The sequence below is a fragment of the Lepidochelys kempii genome, chromosome 1, assembly GCF_965140285.1.
Source record: "Lepidochelys kempii isolate rLepKem1 chromosome 1, rLepKem1.hap1, whole genome shotgun sequence".
In the NCBI taxonomy this organism is placed as follows: Eukaryota; Metazoa; Chordata; order Testudines; family Cheloniidae; genus Lepidochelys; species Lepidochelys kempii.
The window spans coordinates 327,861,921-327,886,287 of NC_136380.1; the positions used below are offsets into that span (position 1 = coordinate 327,861,921).

The 24,367-nt window shown below is 41.2% G+C and overlaps 1 protein-coding gene across 5 annotated transcripts in view; it reads left to right on the forward strand.

The window, feature by feature from the left end:
* The window catches only part of ORC5 (origin recognition complex subunit 5), a 121,136-nt gene that overhangs the window by 91,116 nt on the left and 5,653 nt on the right, over positions 1-24,367 (forward strand). For 3 of the 5 annotated variants that reach the window (XM_073328522.1, XM_073328525.1, XM_073328523.1), the window contains exon 14: positions 15,531-15,643. In XM_073328522.1, the coding sequence (XP_073184623.1) occupies positions 15,531-15,643 (113 nt within the window). Of the gene's footprint in view, positions 1-12,383; positions 12,763-15,530; positions 15,644-23,102; positions 23,359-24,367 lie in introns of those variants that run through there. The other 2 variants (XR_012156834.2, XM_073328526.2) reach the window with 2 other exon arrangements.

The following is a 24,367-nucleotide window of genomic DNA, read 5'->3' on the forward strand; positions in this document are numbered from 1 at the left end:
CTTACCATCAGTCTCGATAAGACGGAGGTCTTGTTCCAACCACCACCTCGTTCCAGTGCTCCGGCACCAGCCATCCCCATCCCAGGCAAATAGCTGAAAAATGTGGATCAGTTAAAATGTTTAGGCATAACCCTCTCTAGTGACAGTTCCCTTGGTAAGGAAATAGTCTCCAGAATCAGTAAAGCCAGCCTGGCCTTTTGCTGACTTCGAACAAAAGTCCTTGAGCAACACAACATTCATCTCTCCACCACACTGAAGATCTATAGTGCAGTGGTCCTAACATCTCTCCTGTATGGTTCTGAGACATGGACTCTTTATAGACAGCACATTAAACAGCTTGAGCAATTTCCCATGTACGCCTTCTGCTCAATAATGAGATTTGCCAGCAGGACAGAGTGACCAATATTAAGGTCCTTGAGAGAGCAAACACAACCAGCATTGAGGAAATGCTACTGAGAGGACAATGTAGGTGGACTGAACATGTCATCAGAATGGAAGACCACCACCTCCCAAAACAGATCCTGTATGGGGGGCTGAGGTAGGGCAAAAAGAAAGGGTTGTCCATATAAGTGCTTCAAAGATAGCTTGAAGAGCAGTCTCTAGTGGTCTGGCATAAATCTCGAAGAACTTGAGCAAATGGCTCAGAACAGGACTGATATGCAACAAATTCAAGCAGCATCAAACATCATGGATACAGACTTTCCATGGTCTCAGTTCAGCTGACTCTGGGCATGAGGGTTTGGACTTCAGAGTCATATGCATAGCCATAGATGAGAATTGCGACAATATTGTCATTATCGTTAGCAATGGACTACTACTATCCCGCAAGACCATGTCATTAATGCCGATATGAGCCATCACCAATGGAATCTTGCCTGTCGACATTAGAAGCCTATCCAGTCTTAGAGTGATGTCTCATGTCTTGGCTCAGCAAAGCAGCACGCTGTCCTGTTGTCCACTTGTCCCTTGCAGAATGTTCTTTCAGTTCTTCAGAGAATTGAATCTCCAACAACTATCGTATGTCGTCTTTGGATGGTTGGAGAACTCTTTGTGGGCAAGCTTAATTTTCTTACAGGTTGGGCCAAGTTGCCATCCACATGTGTCCTGTACAGCTCTCTCTTTGCCTGATCTTGAGAGGTATCTTCAATATTTCTACATTGAGGACTTGGTATCTATTTACATTTACAGCTGTGTGGAATTCTCTCTGGTGGCCACAGCCTGCCCATCCCCATCTGTCTCCTGCTGTGTAGAATGTCGCCTTGAATTCTTGCCTCTGATGCTTACAAACCTCCTGGCCTGCTTTCTGACTTCCTCTTTCTCCCCGATTCCTTGGTGGCCACCTCCATTCTTCCTTGAACCTGGGGTACTGCTGTTTTCCAAACCTGGCTGCCAAGGAACTCCTCAGCTACCGTGATTCTCAATAGCTTCTCAAGGTGCCCCTGCAGTCCAAGAATCATTTCCTCCAGGACAGTCACCAACTTACACTTTGTGAGCAGGACATCCCTTCTGGCTGTAGGCAGGAAAGAGAACATGGTACAACCATTTCAGGTCTCTATCGTTGGCCATCTTGATATCACAACACAGCTTACTCTAGAGTGAAAGTCTCTAAAATGCCTTCTCTCAACTTCCTCCAAAACTCTCCTGTTAGCTGCTTCTGTTCTTGGCTCATGACATCTCCTTGCCAGTGACTTTTTATAACAAGTTCTTCCCTGCTTCAAGCAGCTCAGCTCAACCCCCTCACCACCTGAGAGCAATTTACTTCTGTCTTCAAACAGCTGGGCACTCCAAGGATTAGAGCCTCAGGGCCTTTGGCAAGGCACTGATCAAGATCTAAGAGTAGAGCCTCTGGGCCCACAGCCCAGCTGTGCAGCCTGTACACAGAGAATGAACAAACAGTTGACCAAACAAACTAGGCAGACTACATGCACCACTTACCAAATCCCACTATTTTCAAGCACTGAGTCTGCAGCTACCCCCTCCAAAACTCTCCTTTTATCTGCCTCTGTTTGTGGCACATCTTTTTGCCAATGCAAAATTGTTCTCTGTTGTTTTACTGGTGGTTTATCTAGCCCAGTTTTGCAAGTACCACTCAGTAGGGCTTCCATCACCCCTCTGGGAAACTGTTTCATAGGCTAATAGCTCTTATGTAAGTAAGGTTTTCCTAATACTCAGACTAATTGTCCCCTTTACATTCATGGCATTGATTCTATTTATATCCCTTCTCCCCCTTTTAAACTATGCTGAATAATTCCCCTCCCTTCTATCTCATACAGTTGTTATCTATATTGGTGGACTTTTCCTACCATTAGTCAGTCTTCACTTAGCCAGGCTATATATTTATATATATTTCCTTGTAAATCGGTCTATCCAGCCCCTAATCAGTTATTGCTTTTCTGTGAATATTCTCCGGTTTGTCATTATCTTCCTGGTAAGAGGCAGGGTCTTCTCAGTGAATGCTCTTTTCTCCTCCACACAGCCCTAATGACCTGACAAAGCTGGTCTTTTTTACCCTTTAAGGAATTATGCAAATTCCATCTCTTAACTATAGCTGGTTGGTGAAAAAGATATTGCCTTTAAGTGTGGCTTCTCTTATACCTGGGAGTTAGGCCTCTAAGTTTGACCAGTGGAGCTCAGAAGTATTTCAGAAGGTGTGTTCTCTTCAGGGTACCACCCTCAGCCACTTGCTATTCGTCACCCCTAACCCTTGATAATCCACCTACCCAAACACACACTTTTCAAGGATCATTCTCACACAACTACATTTCAGGGGAAATGTAGTCATTGTTGGATTTCAGCATAGCCTTGACACCTGTTCTGTCATGCCTTGAAGGTCAAGAATTCTTCTCCAGACTTCCTGACTACCCTTTCAGAAAATTTCAGTCACTGGTATGTAACATTTTACTGTTACTGTGGTCTTTTCTACTAAGACTAAATTATAACTACATCCAATTTTACTTTTCTGAACAGTCTTAGAATATTACTTCTAATTTCTTTCGTTCAAAATATTCTTGATAAATGTCCTTTTTTAAAATCACCCACACAGTTTTTCTGGCTACTTTCAAGTCTGTTCTCACCAGATGTTTTTTCCAAGCTTTAGTGACAATGAAATACAGCCACTGTGATACATTCCATGAAGAAAAAGCTTTGAGAACTGAATTTTTTTGCTAAGAGGCACGATTACTTTCATTTATATATTTCCAAACATGGAATAAATTTTTCTATATTTTTGTTTGAAAACACATTACTTGCCAGGGTTTACGCTGCCTGAACTTTAGAAATAGTGATATTTTTTTCAAATCTACAGTTATAAACAGCATTATCACCTTATTAAGATTTAGTAGAATATGGAAATTTTAATGGGAATCTTTTTATTATATATCAAACTGCAAGTCCCCCATCCTCCGAGGAGTGCACAGACCCCAAGTTAACATCCAAACGCATTCCCTTCCTGGGGCTTGGCTTTATTAGTAACCCAAAAACAATAATACAACAGAAAACATAGTCTCTGCTTCCTGTGTGACTAGCTGTCACAGGAATACCTCTTCCTAACTCTCCATTTTCCTCTGTCTAGAAAGTCACTGCCACCTCCCCTATGTCTAGAGTTTAAGTTCATGAGCCAGATTTACCCCTGTGATTAAAGCAGACGGTCAGTGCCTTTTATGCAGGGTTCTAAAACTTGCTGACAGGACGAATTACCAGAAGAGTCCTGCTGCCCTGTTACATTTTCACAAAGTACTAAACTCATATAGCTCTGTATTGTGTGGATGTAATATATTTAAGGATGTCAGTAATTTGAAATTGTTTCTTTCGAAAACACAAGTTGCAGTGGATTCCCATTCTTTTGTCTTAACTTTGGGGACAAGACTCAGACAGAACTTCCAAAGTGTTTTAAGGGTTGCATACATCTCTTCCCCCTCCCAGCATACGGTACATTCTGCCACTGCTTCATGGATTTCAGAACCCCTAAATGTACAAACTGATGTCAGTTCTCTTTCAGTTGCTACTAGCACTTAAAGGTTCGCCACCCTGTTCTTTTTTTTCTGTGTACCTGGTGCATCAAGTGTAGAACCGGTACATTCTCTGTATCAGATCAGTCTAAAGTAGTGTTTCTGAATGGAGGGCATAAGAATCAGCTAATGTAAGCAGTGTGCTAAGATTTTGGAAAATGTATTTAGGTCCCTGTACAAAGGACTTTTCTTGAGCCCCTACTTAACTGACATAGCCACACACTATTTGAGAGTCACAGTTTTAGTGGCTAGACTTCCTTGCTTTGGCACTAACATACTAGAGACTATGTCAAACCTTTTACTGGTTAGCCCTTTTATAAGGGCTGTGGAGTGACAAGGGTTTGTTTCCCTACTTTCTGTCCATTAGGCATCTTTCCTTAACTTGTTCTTTACTCTCAAGTTTTTTTCAGATATTTTGAAAAGTCTTTTTTTCTATTTTCATAGCTTAATCACAAGAAAACTACAAGAGAAGACTGTGTCAGGAACAAAATATTGTTGCATCAGTTTACGGTCACACATCTGGCTTCCCATTACAATACAATTTCTGATGCTTAGGTATTCCAGTGTGGTAGTTATACTGTTTTGATGCTTCATGACCATCTTCCACCTATTTCTCCTATGTAGCAGAAGGTCTACTTGGGAAGGGTATGCTCCCCCTGTTGGTGCATATAGTACTTAGACTTCACTTTGTAGACATTTATGGAATTAGACTCAGTCTTCCATATCTTTTTGGCATTATCCCCCCCACAAAAAAGCAGCCAGCTTGGTCCTGACTAGTTTGCCCTATTTTCAACCTTTGTTTATGTTCCTCTTTAATCTCTGTCATTTGAGGCTTCTGTGCTTGGTGTACATCAGTCTCCTCATCCTGAGCCCCCTGCGTCTATTTGAATCCACAGCAAACTCAGGCTTAGTGTAGATTCCTCCATATATGCTCCTGGAGGTAGGGCTTGTATCCAGCGAAGCACTTGTCTCCTAGTGACCTCCAAGCATTTCAGGGAATGCTTTACCAGCTAGCAGAGGTGTTAAACCTTTCTTCATTTGGGAAAAACACTCATAATAGATTTGATATTTTGCAGTCCAGCAGTAATGTGAATTAGATTGTGTCATAGAATCATCATAGACTATCAGGGTTGGAAAGGACCTCAGGAGGTCATCTAGTCCAACCCCCTGCTCAAAGCAGGACCAATCCCCAACTAAATCAGTGAGGGGACTGGTAGATGGAGCTTGGCTGAGGAAGGTGAGGGGGATGAGGATAATGATGAATGAAAGAAACTCATGCTGCTAGAAAACCCAACAAAATATTTTCTGCCAGCAGACAAAGTGAGAAAGTGATGGCCGTAGGTGACAAAACACTGTTGCTGCTCATGACTTTCCCCAAATCTGACAGAAAAGTTATGCAAGGCCTGGCTGCTTCCACATAATTTATCTTGGACTAGCCACAACACACATCTTTTAGCCCCATGACCATGTCATCATGCAGCAGATAGCTCCACTATGTTCAGTCCTGCCATCTTACAAGATTCCTTTAAGAACTGGTGAATGTATTTCTGCTGGATCACAACACAGTGCTAATGGAGTCACCTTCTGAGCCTTTAGCGGAGTGCTTTTTATTTTGCCTGCTACTAAGGAAATTGTAAAATATATGGATAAAAAGCACTGGATAAGAGCTAAGTATTATTTATTTTTAGTATTTTGATTTTTAATTCCAATCAGATCTTTGAGAAGAGTGAGTGAAATGCAGTCTTTAATGACTGATCCACCATTCACTCTAAGTTGTCCTTTGTTCTCTTTCCAAATTTATAATTAAATTGTTTTCCGAGTTCCACTTGGTTCAGACCATCATCCTCCAAATATTTTTTACCACACTTCATTGTGATCCAGGGAAATTTAGACTCCATACCTTTTTAGATGTCAAAACATCTTTAGGGTTTTATTTTTTTAGGATTAAAACATTTTAGGACATCACTTACACATTGTCTTTTGGGGATCACTATAGGGGAAATTACATCTGTACACATCTTTCTAAGTGGGTTTATATATACAGTATATCTATAGATATAAAAAACCTGTTTATACATTAATCACAATGACGGTACACCAGGCCATCAGTATCCTTGTATTCTCTCCTGTGTTTTCCTACCTAGCAACTACCTCAATAGTCTCAGCTTTTTATACCCAAATAATCTTTAGGGAGTATTTATCCAAACCGTCTCTCACATGCATTGCTGAGTGTTTAGAATATGACCCACACTGAGTGAGCATTAGAATTCAGTCATCTGTAATAAAAGTGGCTCGTCTGTCTGCTGGTGCAGATATTGGCCAAACTGCCACTTGGAACTCAAAGCACACTTTCTAGAAGCTTTATTGTTTAGAGTTGGAGGGCAGTCAGATGCCCAGTTTAGTAGGGCAGTGTTTGTTTAATTATTGCAACTCTTAATTTCTTAATGGTTGCTGCTTGCTAGTCTTCGGGGGTTGAGAACTGTGGAAGCAATTTGGGAAAGGAAAAAAGGAAATTGCTTAACTGTAATTTGTAGTTCTAATACCTTGTTTCTCCCTTAGATCTACACTCTTTCTCTCTCCAATGTCTTTAGAGTTTGGAATGTATGTTTGCTGCTCTGCATGAATTGGAAATAGCAGGCTTATCTACCTTTGCTTTTTAAGCATAGTCTCAGTATCTGAACCTGTAGGCTTATAACTCTGTTTAAACATTCACTACAAAGTGATTTTTGACCCATGTGCGTTGCATTAAACTTACAAGATTGAGAATTTACGGAAGAAGCATAGTTGGAGGGCTGCAGTTGACAAGGTAAATAACCTTGTTTTACTCTAAAAAATTATCAAAACTTTCGTATCTTGTAGCACGTTAAGCTTAAAACATTAATCAGAAACTTGATATCCAGTCTGACAGTATTTCTGATTTATAGGCAGAGGATTTAGTAAGCAATTTTACAATACGGTACTGACCTTCTGTTCCATATACAGTATTTGATGACAGTAGGGGAAGTTGGTCAAAATTTGTTATTAGTGCAGCACTGGAACATTTGTAATGCAACAGCAAGGTCACTTTCGATTTCTGCAGCCTACATAATATTTAGATGGGTCTAGCTCCAAGCTATCAAGGCTTATGGTGTGTTCATTGGAAGCTTTTATGAGCCTCATGCCATTCCTTCTGTGGGATATGACCTGCTTTCATTGGTAGTCTCTGAATGTAGGAGGCCAGCTGCAAGCATATCTTGCAAAAATGATTAGCCAATAATGGTGCACTGGGGTGTAAAATAGCAGTTGTAATAACGGATTACTCCATTATGTTTCTTCATTGACTGAATAAAGACCTGATTGAGTGAGGAATGTAGAAAAATGTACTATTCTGACTTAAACTTAAAGGATTTGATAAAATAACAACTTTAGGGGTAAGGGGAATGCCATTAAATTGAAACCAGAGAGATTTGCAAATTAGAATTTGAGTAATTTCCTATATTCTCACTTTTCCAGAGTGGTATAGACACTAACAAAAGGAATTGTGAATCAGCTGCCTTTAACATAATTTATAGATCTAAGGTAATTTATGGAATATTCAGGTTTGTGGGAACAAATGAAGCAGTAATCATATCATAGTTTTCAGACTTGTATTGTCATATGTTATAAACCAAAATTTAAATAGAGAAATACAAAGGAGATTAGAATAATATTTTAAAGTAATCAATTTTGGGGTATACCTTTAACCAGTAAAGAAGGTTTGAAAGTTCCATATTCCTTTAGCGTTCCTTTGCTTATTTACACATACATTTACTGTGGTTAAGTACTTGCTTTCTTGATAGTTTGAATTTGCATGCAGTTGCCTAATGCAGGCATTTACTCTTACTTAAGAAACTCTTTAGTACATTATATTTAATCACATACAGACTTGTTAACATTTTGCTTTTGAAATGTAGGACCATTTCCATTATATCTTTTCTGCCTGGTCAGATCCTGAACGACACAATGTCACTGTGTCATGGTGCATTGTCACCAGCTGAGGGGAAGTAACTAGGAGCATCTTCTTTCCTTCTCCCCAACACACAGCATCACAGAAAGAGGGGGCAACAGAGCAATCAGAATTTTTTTTATTTAAATAAGGCCAAAGTAGTTACATCAGTATATTCTGATGTTCTCACTCTGCTGTGATGTACGTCAACTAAGCAGGACAAATGAGGCTGCATTCTAATGGAATATATTCACAAGTATAAAAGACTATCTTAAATCTATGTCCTACAGTTCAATATTTGCATTTTGGTGTATTGCACTTCAGGATGAATTTTTCAGAACATCCCTGTGCATTTGCAGAAATAGTCTCCCGGGCTGAAGCTCCCACCTGCTTCTTTAGAGCTGTGGCAGCATTGCACCAATACATTTCTCCTTTCTGCACTTGTTTCGTTTTTGTTTGTTTTTTTTCATTCCTGCCCCAGTCAAATGATTCGCCAATCCTGACACTTCTTCCAGAAGTGGCTTTTTGGAGGCAGCATTTTCTGTGTGTGGCTCATCTGAAACACTTTCTCCTTTCTTCCTCCCCCCTCTTCCTGGTGTGTAACTCCTCGCTTATTTTGTTATCCTCTTTTTCATTTTCCACACCACCCATGAATAAAAAAGGCCATTCTGGGTCAGACCAGTGGTCCATCTAGCCCAGTATCCTGTCTTCCAACAATGTTCAGTTGCAGATGCTTCACAGGGAATGAACAGAACAGGGCAACTATCAAGTGTAGTATCTGTTCTTATCCATTTAATGGACTGAATCACAGAACATTACAGTAAATGCATTACTTTGCATTTATCAACATTGAATTTCCTCTGCCATTTTGTTGCCCATTCACCCAGTTTTGTGGGTTTTTTTATAACTCTTTGCCGTCAGCTTCAGACTTAACTATCTTGAGGAATTGTGTACTGTCTGCAAACTTTGCCACCTCACTGTTTATCCTCTTTTCCAGAATATTTTTGAACAAGTTGAACAGCACAGGTCCCAGCATAAATCCTTGGGGGACCCTGCTATTTATCTCTCTCCCCTGTGAAAGCTGACTGTTTGTTCCTATCTTTTAACTAGTTACTGATCCATGAGAGGACCTTCCCCCTTATCTCATGACTGTTTACTTTGCTTAAGAGCCTTTGGTGAGGAACCTTGTCAAAGGCTTTCTGAAAGTCCAAGTACACGATTTCAACTAGATCGCCACATGCTTGTTGATTCCTCAAAGAATTCTAATAAATTAGTGAGGGCCCTTTACAAAAGACCTGTTGACTCTTCCCCAACATATTGTGTTCATCTGTCTGTGATAATTTTGTTCTTTACTATAGTTTCAACTAATTTTCTTGGTACTGAAGTTTGGCTTTCTGGCCCGTAATTGCCAGGATTGCCTCTGGAAACTTTTTTAAAAATCGGCATGACATTATCTATCCTCCAGTCACCAGTTACAGGGGCTGATTTCAACAATAGATTACATAGCACAGTTAGTAGTTCTGCAGTTTCATATATGGGTTCCTTCAGAACTCTTGAGTGAATACCATTTGGTTCTAGTAACTTATTACTGTTTAACTTTTTGGTATGTTCCAAAACTTCCTCAACTCCTCCATCTGGGGCAATTCCTCAGATTTGTCACCTAAAAAGAATGGCTCAGGTGTGGAAATCTTCCTCACATCCTCTGCAGTGAAGACTAATGCAAGGAATTCATTTACCTTCTCTGCAATGGCTTTATGTTCCTTGAGTGCTCCTTTAGCACCTTGATCGTCCAGTGACCCCACTGATTGTTTGGCAGGCTTCCTGCTTCTGATGTACTTAAACACTTTTGCTGTTAATTTTTGCTAGTTGTTCTTTAAATTCTTTTTTAGCCTGCCTAATTATACTTTTATACTTGACTTTCCAGGGTTAGCACTCCTTCTATTTTCCTCACTACAGTTTGACTTCCAGTTTTTAAAGGATGCCTTTATGTTGCTATCTGCTTCTTTTACTCTGCTGTTTTGCTGATGTGGCATTTTTGGGGCCTTTTACTGTTCGTTTTTATTTGGGGTATACATTTAGTTTCAGCCTCTGTTATATTTTTTTAATCGTTTCCCATGCAACTTGCAGGCATTTCACTTTTGCGACAGTTCCTTTTAATATCCATTTAACTACCTTCTGTGTTTAAAAAAAATTCTCGTTTTTGAAGTTAAATGTTGCTGTGGTGGGTCTCTTTGGTACGTTTCTCCCTACAAAGCTATTAAATTTAATTACACTATGGTCACTATTGCTGAGCAGTTCAGTTATATTCACCTCTTGGACCAGATCCTGTGCTGCACTTAGGACTAAATAAAGAATTGCCTCTCCCCTTCTAGGTTCCAGGACTAGTGCTCCAAGGAGCAGTCATTAATGGTGTCCAGAAATTTTCTCTCTTCATCCCTTCTGTGACGCCTGGCAGACCAGGTGCCACCTCATGCCAAGGCCCCTAGGTCTCAACAGAACACTACCCAATACATAGCTGGAAACCAGTCTGGCTCACCTGTGTGTTAGTATTGTTAAAATAGATGCTAAGTTTATAAGTATGTGTTTATACTTTATGAAATGCTTGTAGGATGCTGCATATTAGGGCTGTCAATCGTAGTTAACTCAAGTGATTAACTCAAAACAAATTAACTAGATTAAAAAAATTGCTATTAAACAATAAGAGAATACTAATTGAAAATTATTATGAATATTTTGGATGTTTTTCTACATTTTCAAATATATTGATTTCAGTTACTACACAGAATATAAAGTGTACAGTGCTCACTCTGTTTTTATATTACAAATATTTGCACTGTAAAATAAAACAAAATAAGTATTTTTCAGTTCACCTCATACAAGTACTGTAGTGAAATCTCTTTATTGTGAGAGTTCAACTTACAAATGTAGATTTTTTTTATTACATAACTGTACTCAAAAACAAAACAATGTAAAACTTTGGAGCCTACAAGTCCATTCAGTCTAACTTCTTGTTCAGCCAATCACTAAGACAAACAAGTTTGTTTACATTTATGGGAGTTAATGCTGCCCGCTTCTTATTTACAGTGTCACCTGAAAGTGAGAACAGCATTGGCATGGCACTTTTGTAGCCAGTGTTGCAAGGTATTTACATGCCAGATGTGCTAAACATTTGTATGCCCCTTCACGCTTAGGCCACCATTCCAGAGGACATGCTTCCACGTTGCTGACGCTTGTTAAAAAATTAATGCATTACTTAAATTTGTGACTGAACTTCTTTGGAGAGAATTGTATGTCTCCTTCTCTGTGGTTTTACTCTCATCCTGCCATATATTTCATGTTATGGCAGTCTCGGATGACGACCCAGCACATGTTGTTTGATTTAAGAACACTTTCCCTGCAGATTTGACAAAACACACAGAGAAGATACCAATGTGAGATTTCCAAAGATAGCTACAGCACTCGACCCAAGGTTTAAGAATCTGAAGTGCCTTCCAAAATCTGAGAGGGTTGAGGTGTTGAACATGCAGACAGAAGTCTTAAAAGAGCATCACTCTGGTGCAGAAACTACAAAACGCACCACCAAAAAAGAAAATCAACCTTCTGTTGGTGGCATCTGACTTACATGATGAAAATGAATGTGCATCAGTCCACACTGCTTTGGATCGTTATCGAGCAGAACCCAGCATCAGCATGGAAGCATGTTCTTTGAAATTGTGGTTGAAGCATGAAGGGGCATTCAAATGTTTAGCATATCTGGCATGTAAATACCTTGCAACGCCAGCTACAACAGTGCCATGGGAATGCCTGTTCTCACTTTCAGGTGACATTGTAAATAATAAGCAGGCAGCATTATCTCCCATAAATGTAAACAAACTTGTTTGTCTTAATGATTGGCTGAACAAGAAGTTAAGACTGAGTGGACTTGTAGGCTCTCAAGTTTTACATTGGTTTATTTTTGAGTGCAGTTATATATAAAAAAAATTCTAGATTTGTAAGTTGCACTTTCATGATAAAGAGATTGCACTACAGTACTTATGAGGTGACTTGAAAAATACTTATTTTGTTTTTTTTACAGTGCATGTATTTGTAATCCATAATAATATAAAGTGAGCACTGTACACTTTTTACTCTGTGTTGTAATTGAAATCAATATATTTGAAAATGTAGAAAACATCCACAAATATTTAAATAAATAGTACCTATTATTTAATGATTTGATTAAAACTTCAATTAATCATGATTAATTTTTGTAATCGTTTCACAGCCCTACTGCATATATTAATCTCACTTATAACATCTGCACCTCATATTTTAAAGTGATATTAAGTGTTTGCATTGTAATCCTCTGTGATTGTGTAAGTCATCAAGCAGGAAAGGAGCATTAATTATTGTAAAATGCTGGCTTCCTACAGAGGGTGTTAGGTCCTGCCCACCAAGAAGGCCCATTGAAACGAAATGAGACATTGTGAAACATCAAAGAACAAAGACTTTTATTAATTGTCTTCCACTGCACTCCCCTCCAAGAAGAGGAGATATGCGGGTGAACTCATCCCATCGCTTAAACCCTGGAGGGAAGATAAAAATCCTGACGAGAAGAAACTGTATCTCTGTTTTGCTTGGACTTTTGGAAGGGCAAGTTTTCTAAGCATAAGGATGGGATCCCCAGCTGCTTAGCCTAGGTTAGCTCTAAAGGACATATAGAGCTTGCATATTACAGAAGTTTCTATCTCCTTTTGGAACCTAAGAGTGTAACTCATTTATGTATGTATGTTTACCTGCTTTAACCTTGTAAATAACCTTTTCCTTGGTAAATAAATCTTTAGTTAGTATATTATAGGATTGGCTACAAGCATTGTCTTCGGTGTAAAATCTAAAGTGCAATTGACCTGTGGTAAGTGACAGGTCCTTTGGGATTGGAAGTAATCTAAACATTGTTGAGAGTATCTGGTGTAAGGGACCATCTGTTACAGAGGCAAGCATGTGTAGGTGGCAAGATAGACTGGGTTACCCAGGGGACTGTCTGTGACTCCGTCGTCAGGCTGTTATAGTGCCTGAGGAGTTTACACTTGTTATTTGGTTGGTGAAATTTAAGTATAGAACTCACAATCAGTAAGGGGTTTGTGCCCTGTTTCTTAATGGTCTGCCTTGAAGTTGGTACTCATGCTCTTGAGCCCCTCCAGACAGCTTGACATCTTCCTGAGGTGACATATGGGGATAGCTGAAAGCCCCCATTATTATTGGGTTTTCTGTTTTTGTAGCCTCTCTAATCTCCCTGAAGCATTTCAGTCATCATCACCATCCTGGTCAGGTGGTCAGTAATATATTCCTACTGCTATACTCTTAATGTATGTATCTTCACCAATGTCCTCCTTTCCCTTCAACCTTTGTCTGCCTCACGGCTGGGCTCTGTGGGGAGAGGAGGGCTGGTGGCTGCCTCACGGCTGGGCTCTGGGGAGGAGGGCTGGTGTATGGGAGGGGGAGACTGATGTTTGGGCCAGGGGGTGCCCCATGGCTTGGCTCTGGGGGAAAAGGGGTCTGGGTGTCTGGGCCAGAGGGTGCCCTGCAGCTGGGATGGGGGGGATGGAAGTGCGGGTATCTGGGCTCTGGGGGCCCCAGACAGCCCACTCCAGCACTCCCCAACTGGAACTGGTTTGTTAGGGATTTTTTTAACTCTCTACTCCTGGGGGAATCTTTTTTGCTGTTGTCTGTATTGTTGACACACTTGTTGACAGCTATTTTGAAATAAATTACCAACATAATGAAACTGGAGTGATTATGTTGTGTTATTTTGACAAAATATGCAGAATTTTTAATATTTTGGCACAGAATTCCCCCAGGAGTAACTGTGACAGTAAGGAGCCAGACAAAGACAAAGCTTGAGCAGCCAGTAATGGTGTGCGGGCTAAAGATGGTGGCATAGTTTTGTCTTTGTCTGTCATCCTCTTGTCATTCCAGATGATGGAGTTGGGTTAATGGGGCCTTCATTTCTTCCTTTTCCCCCAGCAGAGTCCTGGTGGCTAGTTGCTACAAAGTCCGTTGTGCTCTGAGCAAAAAGCTTTCCTCTTATGACTAGTACCCAGCTTGCTCTGCAGTGGCAAGCAGAGCTAGTGGGTCACTGATTAGTGAACTCACCTGCACACCACACCAAGTTCAGAGATGCCTTTGGCAAAGAACTTTTTAGCATCCCACCCTCAACCTTGGAGTCAGAAGGAGAAAATAGCCACCAATGTGGACAATTTAAAAATAAACCCTGTAAATAACAGTTTGGCTTTAGCCTATAAACCCTTTATGGTATGGATTGTCTCTTTTCTGTATCTGTACAGTGCCCAGCACAACTGGACCTAAATCCTGACTGCAGTCTTTGGGTGCTGGTATAATACAGTATAAATATTTATTACTACAGCTGATGATGATAATAATAATAATAAAAATCACCCTTGAGGGACACACTTAACACAGATTAGCCTTCAGGAGTTCTATTAAACTAAATGTATTTTCATATTGTATTTCTTGTGTCTTTTTCCCTTCTATTTCTGTATCTCCCAGCTTCACTCTTTTCCTATATCTCTACATTTGTACTTCCGCCTTTCTGTCATTTTCTTTCTCTCTCTCTCTCTCGTTTGTTTCTCACCATTGACACTTTTTCTAGGGTCTCCATACTCATTCCTTTCTTTTATTTTTAGTGTGTGCTTGGGCACCATTTAAAGTAAGTAGCAAAGTGTATTCCCTGTGTTTAATATGGTGTATACCCTTAATACTACAGTGTGGAAACTATCAAGACTTTAATGGCATTGAGTGTGCATGTGTGTGTATATATATGTATGTATTGATACATACATATCTAACTCTGCTAAGAGATCATCTTTTGGAAGAAGGAAAAGAGAGAGAAATGTCTATCTGTACACATTGGTTGATCTCTCAAGATAGTGTGTGTGTGCGAGTGTCTATACATGTGTGCACACACACATACATACCTCTCTCTTTCCTTCCTGGTCCACTCCCCAAGGGATGGGTTTTTGGCTTAGCACATGATCTTTAGGACCCTTCATCCTGCCTTCCAACCTTGGGGCTTCTTTCTCATGGCAGGGTAGGGTGATTCAATGAGTTTTTGAAATGTGGTCTAATCTGGCACAATGGGCTCTGGGGTATAAAACTCTGAGTATGACGATTCGAAAAGGTGGTCTCCACATGTGAGGGACGTGAACTTGATGTATGTCTCAGGTGGCTGTCAAGACTTAAAAAGTGCCAATGCAGGGAGATAACGGAACTGTAGAGGTATTTAAGAAGAATTTCAGGGTAACTTCTGATATGAAGTGCCCTAGGTTTCAACCTATGAATAAGGCTGCTCCTGCTGCAGAACTGGTCATGTGAATTTACACCCTTCTGGATCAGCTGGTTTCAGAACAGTGGGACAGTATTGCCAAATGTAGAACTTCCTTATGAAATATGGGACGTTTGGTGGCCTTGCAAAAGTTATGTTGGTGACAAATGAAAATTTGGTCATTGTTATTCCTGTTTGCAAAAGTGAGTAATGTTTCAGTGATGTCTCTTGTTTCTAGATCACCTCTCTTGTGACACTCCAGCTTTTGACCTTGGTTGGCCATGATGACAAGCTTGATGGACCAAAGTACAAATGTACAGTCTCTCTAGACTTCATCAGGGCTATTGCAAGGTAAGATTGTTAAATTGCATTTAATGTTCCATGCACTGACCTGTATAAAAGGTTTAGGTTTCAAAACCAATTATTTGTTTAACCATTTATACTGGCTTCCTGCAGTGCACAGTAGAGGATTGAATAGATTGTTTGTTTGTATTCCAGTAGTAGATAGAGACAACATCCAAAGTTAGGCCTTCATTGTGCTATGCTTTATACAGATACATAATGAGAGAGTTCCTGCTTGAAAGAGTTTATTTAAATTGGCAAGACAAAAAAAGGGAAAATATTATTCTGTGGAATCAAGGCCCAGAGAGACTATGACTTGCCCGAGATCACATTAAAAAGTCAGTAGCAGAACTGAGACATGAACCCAGATCTCCTGAATCCCAGTCTAGTTCTTTCACCTCAAGGCCATCCTTCCTCTTTTCTTTGCATCCATGTTTTGATAGTTGTGGTCTCTGCAACAATGAAAATAAAGAGTTAAGACCCTCTACCAAATTTTTATTGCATAGGGAGGTGGCTCAAAATTCATATCCTTGGTCTTGGTGTTATCGTAACTCTCCATACACCATTCAGTGTATTGACAGGTTTGGGATTTTCTGTTGTGTTTTTACTAATTTCCACTGTTATTAGCAAATGCACAAGTACCAGTAGCTTAATAAAAATGGGAAAAGATTCAAAATATAAAGTAGGGAGATAAAACGGATGTATGAGTCAACAATATCAAAGAGTTTAAGTAGACATAACACACATTTTAGCCATTCAGTAGCATCAGGGACCAGCACAAGATGAGCAGCCTTTGGTAGGTGTGCAGCATCCTCAACTGCACCGCAGCAATACAGAGGGCTGTTCCTGAGTCACCAGGTGTGGTCATTTCACACACATCTCACCACTCCACATCTGAAATGGTTGAATTTCTACAAGAGATTGCCTGGCATTGAGGTGCCACACTGTCTCTCATCATGCTGAGTGGTGATGGAGTCTCTGACAGAGAGCAGCTCATTCCCATTCCGCTCACCATAATGTGACAGCATCCGCTGTAGAGATGGTCGCTAACATACTCCACATTGGTCATGTGCTGATGAGTCGGCGGCAATGCACCTCTCATGTATCTTTTAAAAAGTGGTAGTTGTGGCATCTCCTGTATTTTTGCTGCAATACAACACCTGATGTTAGGAGGTGGGATATTAAAAAGGACTGGTAACCACTTGGTGTTTTTTGGTCTTATTGTTCCTGTTGTTGTTCTCCAACTGAGTAGCAGAGTGTTTGCACTTTAACTCCCCCAGTTGAGCCTACTAGCTTATTTAGAAGGCCATTTCAGTTCTTAATCTCCTGAACTACCTTGGTGAAGTGTCCTTTTAGGTACTTAAGTGTACAACCTTGAGTTCTTCTTTGAGTGATGACCCTGTGGGAGCTCCACTTCAGGTGATTGTGCGCTCTGAGCCTCTAGTCAGAGAACTTTGACAGCAGTATCTGGCCAGGCTGCACATGCGCTCTCTCCGGCTCTCGCCTGTGGCGGCAGTTGATTAGCAGTGTCAGGCAACCACCCTTCTCAGTTCCTTCTCAGTTGCCCTTGGTCCCTAGTCGGAGCTCTGGCAGTGCTTTCACTCACTTTACCTCAGAATTAGTTTAGTTAGATTAGTCAATTAGTATAGTGTAATTAGGTTTTTTGATTAAGACCCCTTTACTACTTTTCTCCGCATAAAAAAAAAAATCTTCCATTTCACCCCCTTAAGGGACATTTTTTCCTCAGAATGCCAGGGTCTCCTGGCTTTAAATGCTGCCTCTCCTGTCACGAGGCAATTCCAATCTCCAACGGACGCTTGCAATGTGTCCGGTGCCTGGGGGAAACTCATGTACCCCAAAAGTGCACACAGTGCCACAGTCTTAAGGCCCAGACAAGGGAAGTGAGGGACCTTAAACCAAAATTTATCCTGACGGAGAAGTACCTGCTTCCCGCTCGGAATCTCAAACTTCTCCTGTTGCCCTATCACCGCATGCGGTTCCCTCTCCTCTACCCTGCAAGGAAGGAACCTGTCTCCTAAACGACGGGGACAGAGGAGAGCTAACACTCCCCCTACCAAGATTGTGTCAGAGGAAGCGTTCCCTGACTCTATCCACTACATCGGTACTGACCACGCCGCAGCTTAGTACCTCTGAGTCAGCAGGGACCGCCGTTCCCGGCGCTTCTGTCAAAGCCACAGACCCTAAGCAGGCAGGCTCTAAGAGGGCAGAGAAGACTGCCCCCTCCACTTCAGCACAATAGCACGGACAAAGCGCTCGGTACCGAGCGACTCTGCATGCTACAGACAACGTCACCTCTTGGCTCTATGATGCACAGCATAGATACTGCACCACAGATTACCACGCCATCCTCTGCATGGTCTACACCGGCTCCGTTCCCATTGGTACCTCGTTGTCTCCCAGTACCACCACAATTCTCCATACCGCCTTCCACACAGATACCTTCATCAGTACTGCAACCTCAACAGTTTCTTGCACCAAAGGACTTGACGATTGCCCCAGTACCAGAATCACCTCTCCTCGGTACTGATAGTGCTTTGGTACTTTCACGGCCACTCATGCCACCAACTAGATCTGCCCCTCCTTTCTGTAGTGAGGGGGATGAGGAAGGGGAGGCTTTCTCCTCCCAACACTCTTCACCTATACAAGGCAGTGTTTGGTCTGCACATCAGGAGCACCCTAAACATGTGTCGCAGCCTGATTTTCAGGGATGGTATGGTCACCTGTCGGGGCCTAAGCCTATGCCCTTCCCACGTCAGTGGGCATTCTGGGACCCGCAGGCAGCTTATAGACAGTATTGCCCCAAACCTGAGTGGCACCACGAAGGTACATAGGCACTCTTCACCAAAACTCACAGTGCCAACAGATACTCCTCCCGAACAGACCTTTGAGGAGATAGAAGTAGTCTTAGATCAGGAGGCAGCTCCTGCTACCACCACTTCATTCTCGCCAGACGAAACTATTGTGCCCCCTCTGCCTACTGCTGGAGATGATTTCAGAAATTTCCAAGAACTCTTCAAAAGAATAGCAGACACATCCCAGATACCCCTAGAGGAGATCTCTAAGTCACATCACGAGCTCTTGGACATACTCCACACGTCCGCCTCCTCCAAGATTGCCCTCCTGATTAACACAGCATTCATGGAACCTGCCACAATCATCTTTCACCCGCTACCATCCCACCCACATGTAAGAGGGAGGACAAAAAATATTATGTCCCTTCAAAAGGGATGGAATTCCTATTCACACACCCTCAGCCAAATTCATCGGTAGTCAATGGAGTTAATGAACGGGGCAACAGCATTGCTCTAGAACCACCTCTTATGATAACCCAATTTGCTCACCCAATTACCAAGATTCCTCCAGGGAGTGTGCAGCCTCTACCCAGAACCCAGAGCCCCCAATTTCCCTGTGGGACCTGACTTCGTTGCTTCGATCTCTCACAACTGCCCCATTCGAACTTTTGGCCATATGTTCTCTTCTACATCTTTCCATGAAAGTAGCCTTCCTAGCTGCCATCATGTCCGCTAGACATGTGGGAGAAATAGGGGCTCTTATGGCAGGTCACTCTCAGACCTCACCCTAAAGTTTTGCTTGAAGTTTCTTCTTCCTTCCACATTCATCAACCTAGTCATCTTCCCACGTTCTTCCCTAAACCTCACAAGGATAGACAAGAGGCAATTTTCCACACCCTGGACATCAGAACAATGCTAGCCTTTTATCTTGAACAGACGAAGTTGTTCAGGAAAACTCCTAAATTGTTCCTCTCCACCACGGAACGTTCCAAAGGCAACCCATTGCTAAGCAGAGACTTTCCAGATGAGTTTCAGATTGCATCTACCTCTGTTACTGACAACATGACCTACAACCCCTCCCCCCATGGGTTAGAACACACTTCACGAGATCTGTAGCCACACTGGTTGCCTTCCTGAACAACATGACTATTATCAACATTTGCAAAACATCTAGTTGGACATCACCTCCCACATTCATACAACACTACGTCATTGATGAGGCCTAAGCTTCTGACACATGGCTGGGACACATTGTCCTCTTGTCTATTCATAACCAACTCTGAATCCCTCCTCCCACCAAGGGGCACAGTCACCTAAAGTGGAGCACCCACAGGGACATCACTTGAAGAAGAGAGAGTTACTCACCTTGTGCAGTAACTAAGGTTCTTCGAGATGTGTGTCCGTGTGAGTGCTCCACTACCCTCCCTCCTCACCTCCACTTCAGAGTTCTCATCAATACTCTGCAGTAGAGAAGGAACTGAGAGGTGGGGAGGCCGCACAGTGCTAATCAACTACCATCACAGGTGTGAGATGGGGAGAGCGAATGTGTGGCCTAGTTGGGTACTGCTGTTGAAATTCTCTGACTAGAGGCACAGGGTGCACAATCACCTAAAATGGAGCACTCACAGAGGAACACATCTCGAAGAACCTCAGTTACTGCACAAGGTGAGTAACCTTCTCTTACACCTAGATATATTGGCTTTGGGTCATGTGCTAATCATTCTCCATTCAAGATATTGAATCCTCTGAGGTGAAAACATGAGGACGCTGTCTTTGACACACTGTGTTTAAGACACCAATTATTGAAGTAGCCACTGATAGCTTCCATATTTTGGTTCAGATTGTCCTTAGTCTTTTTGAAGTCCCTGTCTCTTGAAGCTAGGCAGATGTCATCCACATCCTTAAATGGCTTGGAGATTGTTGGAGGCAGATCTTTCTGTAAATATATTGAAAAAGGTAGGGCAAAAACAGATCCCTGAGGGAATCTGTTCTTCTGGATCCTCTGTGTGCTCAGTTTATTTCCTAGCATCACCTGAAATTGTCTGTTTCAAAAGATCATTTCTGTGGCTATAACACCCATCGGGGTGACATCTTTGACAACATGATCAACAGGCCAATGTGCCAGACAGTAGTCAAGAAACACAGCTCTGTCTTTTTTCCTTCTGTTGGAAACCATTTTCTTTTCAGGTGGTAAGATCAAGAACTAGGTCTGGAACCTTGCCCTGTTCATCACTCAGATCCTGTTCTACTATGGGCATGATTCTTTGCTGAATTAATTGCTTTTAATTGCTTTTTTAGATTTTAAGTGGTTCAAGGAATAGCAAACAGAACAAAGCAGATTACTAAGCAAATGAAACAAAACACACAAACTGAGCTTAACACACCTAGATAGGTAGGATACAAATTAGCAGATTCTCACCCTGAGTGATAAACAGGCTGGCAGATTCTTAAGGCCCAAGTTGCTGTGGCTTTTCCAGGTTTTCTTACACAGGCTAAAAATCCTTCCAGCCTGGGACCATCACTTCCCACAGTTCAGTCTTTGTTCCTCAGGTGATTTCAGGTGTGTTGTAGGGAGAGTGAGATCCTCTCCTGTTGTCAGTGTCCCTCTTTTATATCTTCCCCCCACTTGCTGGAAAGCTTTTTTGCTGTGATCTGGGTCAAACAATTCCCATTGTGTAGTGCTATCTGACCCGGATCAAACTGTTCCCATTGTGTAGTGCTATCTCTGAGAGCTTTCTATTGCACACAGTTCCTGGGGTAATCTTTATGCTTGTGTGCATTTCTTCAGTAAGCCACTAACATTGTTTGGCCTCATCCAACACAGCACATTTGAAATACAGAGACGTAGTCAATATTCCCAGCTTCAGATACAAAAATGATACATGCATACAAATTGGATAAACACATTCAGTAAATCATGACCTTTCAAATGATACCTCACATGGGCCATCTTGCATAAAGTATAACTTAGTTGTACCATATTCATATCATAACCATATTTCTATGAAAAATATGGAGTGTAATTTCACAGCCCCCTGTTGAGATGTCCCAGATGAGGTCAGGAGAACAGCAGTGCTTCCATCATGGGGAGAAAAAGTGGCTGTCTGCGTAAGGTAATACAACAACTATAGATCATTTATAGAAGCCCAGTCTGTGAGATCCAGTCCATTCTTGTCAGATTCTCTTATAGCCCCAGGAGGTGTGGTGATTGTTGAAGCTCCAACAGATGGATGGATGTTGAAGTGTTTGTAAAGATGGGTTGTTTCAGGCTACATCAGCAGGCTTAGAAACATTCGCAACTTCAAACTGACTAACTCTTACAATATCACAGTGCAGCAAAGTAGTTGGTAGGGCCTCCACATAAGTATCAGACTTCACATAAATGTCTCTGCCACATTTTCCATGAAGATTGTAGCTAACAATGTCATAGCCTCTCGCTGTCAGCCGCCTGGCAAGGAAGGAATCTGCATGCTTTTCTAAGAGACAACTAAGAAGCACCCTGTGACAGACCATGAGATTCTCTATTGCTGAATGCTTTGCAGCTGACAGCCCCTCAGTACTGAGTTGAAGAATGGAGAGAAAAGAATCAACAAGAACCACTCCTGCATTGCTGTTGCCGGGATTTGGATTGTCCAGAATCAGTCTGCTGTTTTCTGCTTTAGTTTCCCCCAAAGGGTTTAAACAGGGTGCATGATGAGAACATAGCAGCACTGCTTCACTCATTTCTATAAAGCATGCTTGTGTAGTACCATAAAAGTTTGTCTCTATACCAAGGTGATTGTGAATTTGAAACATGGGGAAAGGAGCTCTTCTATTAGCCCTTTATTTTCCTCCCTTAAGTTATCTCCTCATCTTGATTGAACAGAATTTTTTCATATTTTGCTGCATATCATTTTCAAAACGTGGTCAATATGTTCCTATCAAATAATTCTGCCATTTCTATCCATTGAGCCATTACAACGTGTTATGCTAGTTCAAAATACAATAAAGGAAATCAGCCTTATTGAAGTGGTTTGAATTTCTTTAAAAATATTCCTTATATTGTGTTGTTTTATTTTGGAGGCTTTTGTTTTTACTTACAAGGTACTTGCTTTCAGTTGGGACAGAAAGCTTTTGCTTGACAGATGTGGCTCAAAGTCTGTAGCTCTAGTTTTTTGCTCCTGCAACATGGGGAGGTCTTATGAAATTTCCAGTGAGCTGTCTTTGCCAAGTTACTCTGACCTTTTGATGTTTGTAGCCTTCTGGGCTTAGTTACCAGCATTTTTCAAAATTACCTTAAAAACAGATAAGGATTCTGAGGAGGTATCCTGTGAATTATAGGAGTTTCAGTTTGCAACATAAGAGAATCTTTAAATATTGACTTGGACTTGTGTAGAAAAATAATAGAGCAGAAATTTGCACAATATCTAATAAGAATACTGGAATATTATCTTTTTAATTTACTTTATAATTATTAGTTTCAAAACTAATGAAAAATAAAACACCAAAGACTTTCAATACCAATCTGTTAACAGATTTCTGGTTACAAATTCTAATTAACCTGGTAATTGTGTCCAAATAGCATCTTTCTGAAATCAAGACTTACTTATTAAATGCAGATATCCTTGGATTGTTCTTAAAATACATTTTGGGTTTTTTCTCTTATGTTTTTGCAGTGGGAAAAGAACTCACTGTAACAAGCAAATCAGAAGCACAAGATGATTGATCATCAAAAGAAAAAGCTATGCAAATATAGACCTTATATCAAATTCAGAATACAACAAAGTACAAGTCTTATGGGGAGTTAAGAAATCAAAGAAAAAGATTATACAAAGAAAAAAATGAAACAAAAATCCACAATGATAATATACAGACGCCCCCTGACATACGCAATCATTCCATTCCGGAAAGCCTTGCGTAACTCGAATTTGCGTAAGTCGGAAACGTATACCTGTACGTTATACAAATATTTCCGCAACTCGAAAATCCTATTTTTGGCTTATGGAACTTTTTCCGTAAGTGCGAATTTGTGTAAGTCGGGTCTTGCGTAACCCGGGGAGCGTCTGTGCTAGATAATCAGGTTATATTGATCACTTAAATTAAAAAAAAAAAAAAATCCTTGGGCAAGCCACCAAACTTTTGGCTTCATAGATGTCCAGTTCTTTTCCTGTTGCTTGGGTTTTAGCTTCAAAGAGCATTCTAGCCTCAACAAAATACCAGCTTTCAGGTTAGAAACTGCATTGTATTAATTGCTAGTGGAATTACAGAGGGATAAGTTTAGCTCATTCAGTTTTAAGTTGGTTTTATGTTATCAGACTTAAGTCAGAACCCCAGTTGTGAATACTGTAATGTATTCTATGTCCCTAATACAGATCAGTGCTTTTTCCATGAAAATATTGCTCTAAAATGGTGATCCACTACATTGTCAAAAAGCACATTATGGTTCTGATGGTTGGACCCTCCCCCCTTTGGGGTGCCATCGGATGTGCTGGGATCCCACTGAGCCCACCTGTCCTATCAGCCTGGGTTTGCCTTACACTGTGCTACTGTGACAGACTCTCAAGCCCCTTTCCAACACACACACACAGGCAGGGACACCCCCAGATGTAGAATCTCACGGTGTCTGCAATCAGCTCTCTGTGGGAGGACTCAGCTAGGGGATGCCCAGCACTCTTGTTCACACACCCTCTGGAATGTAAACCCAAAATTATATTGTCTTGCGCTGTGTAGATCTCTATACAGTGTAAGCTCATAAAAATTCCCCCTCCCTCAATGTGGAGGAAGATATGCACTGCTCTTCCCACCCCTCCCACCCCAGGTTATGAATTGCACAAACTGGGTTTTGAAATAAACAAAAAAACAAGTTTATTAACTACAAAAGGTAAATTTTAAGTGATTATAAGGGATAGCAAACAGAACAAAGCAGGTTCCTCAGCAAATA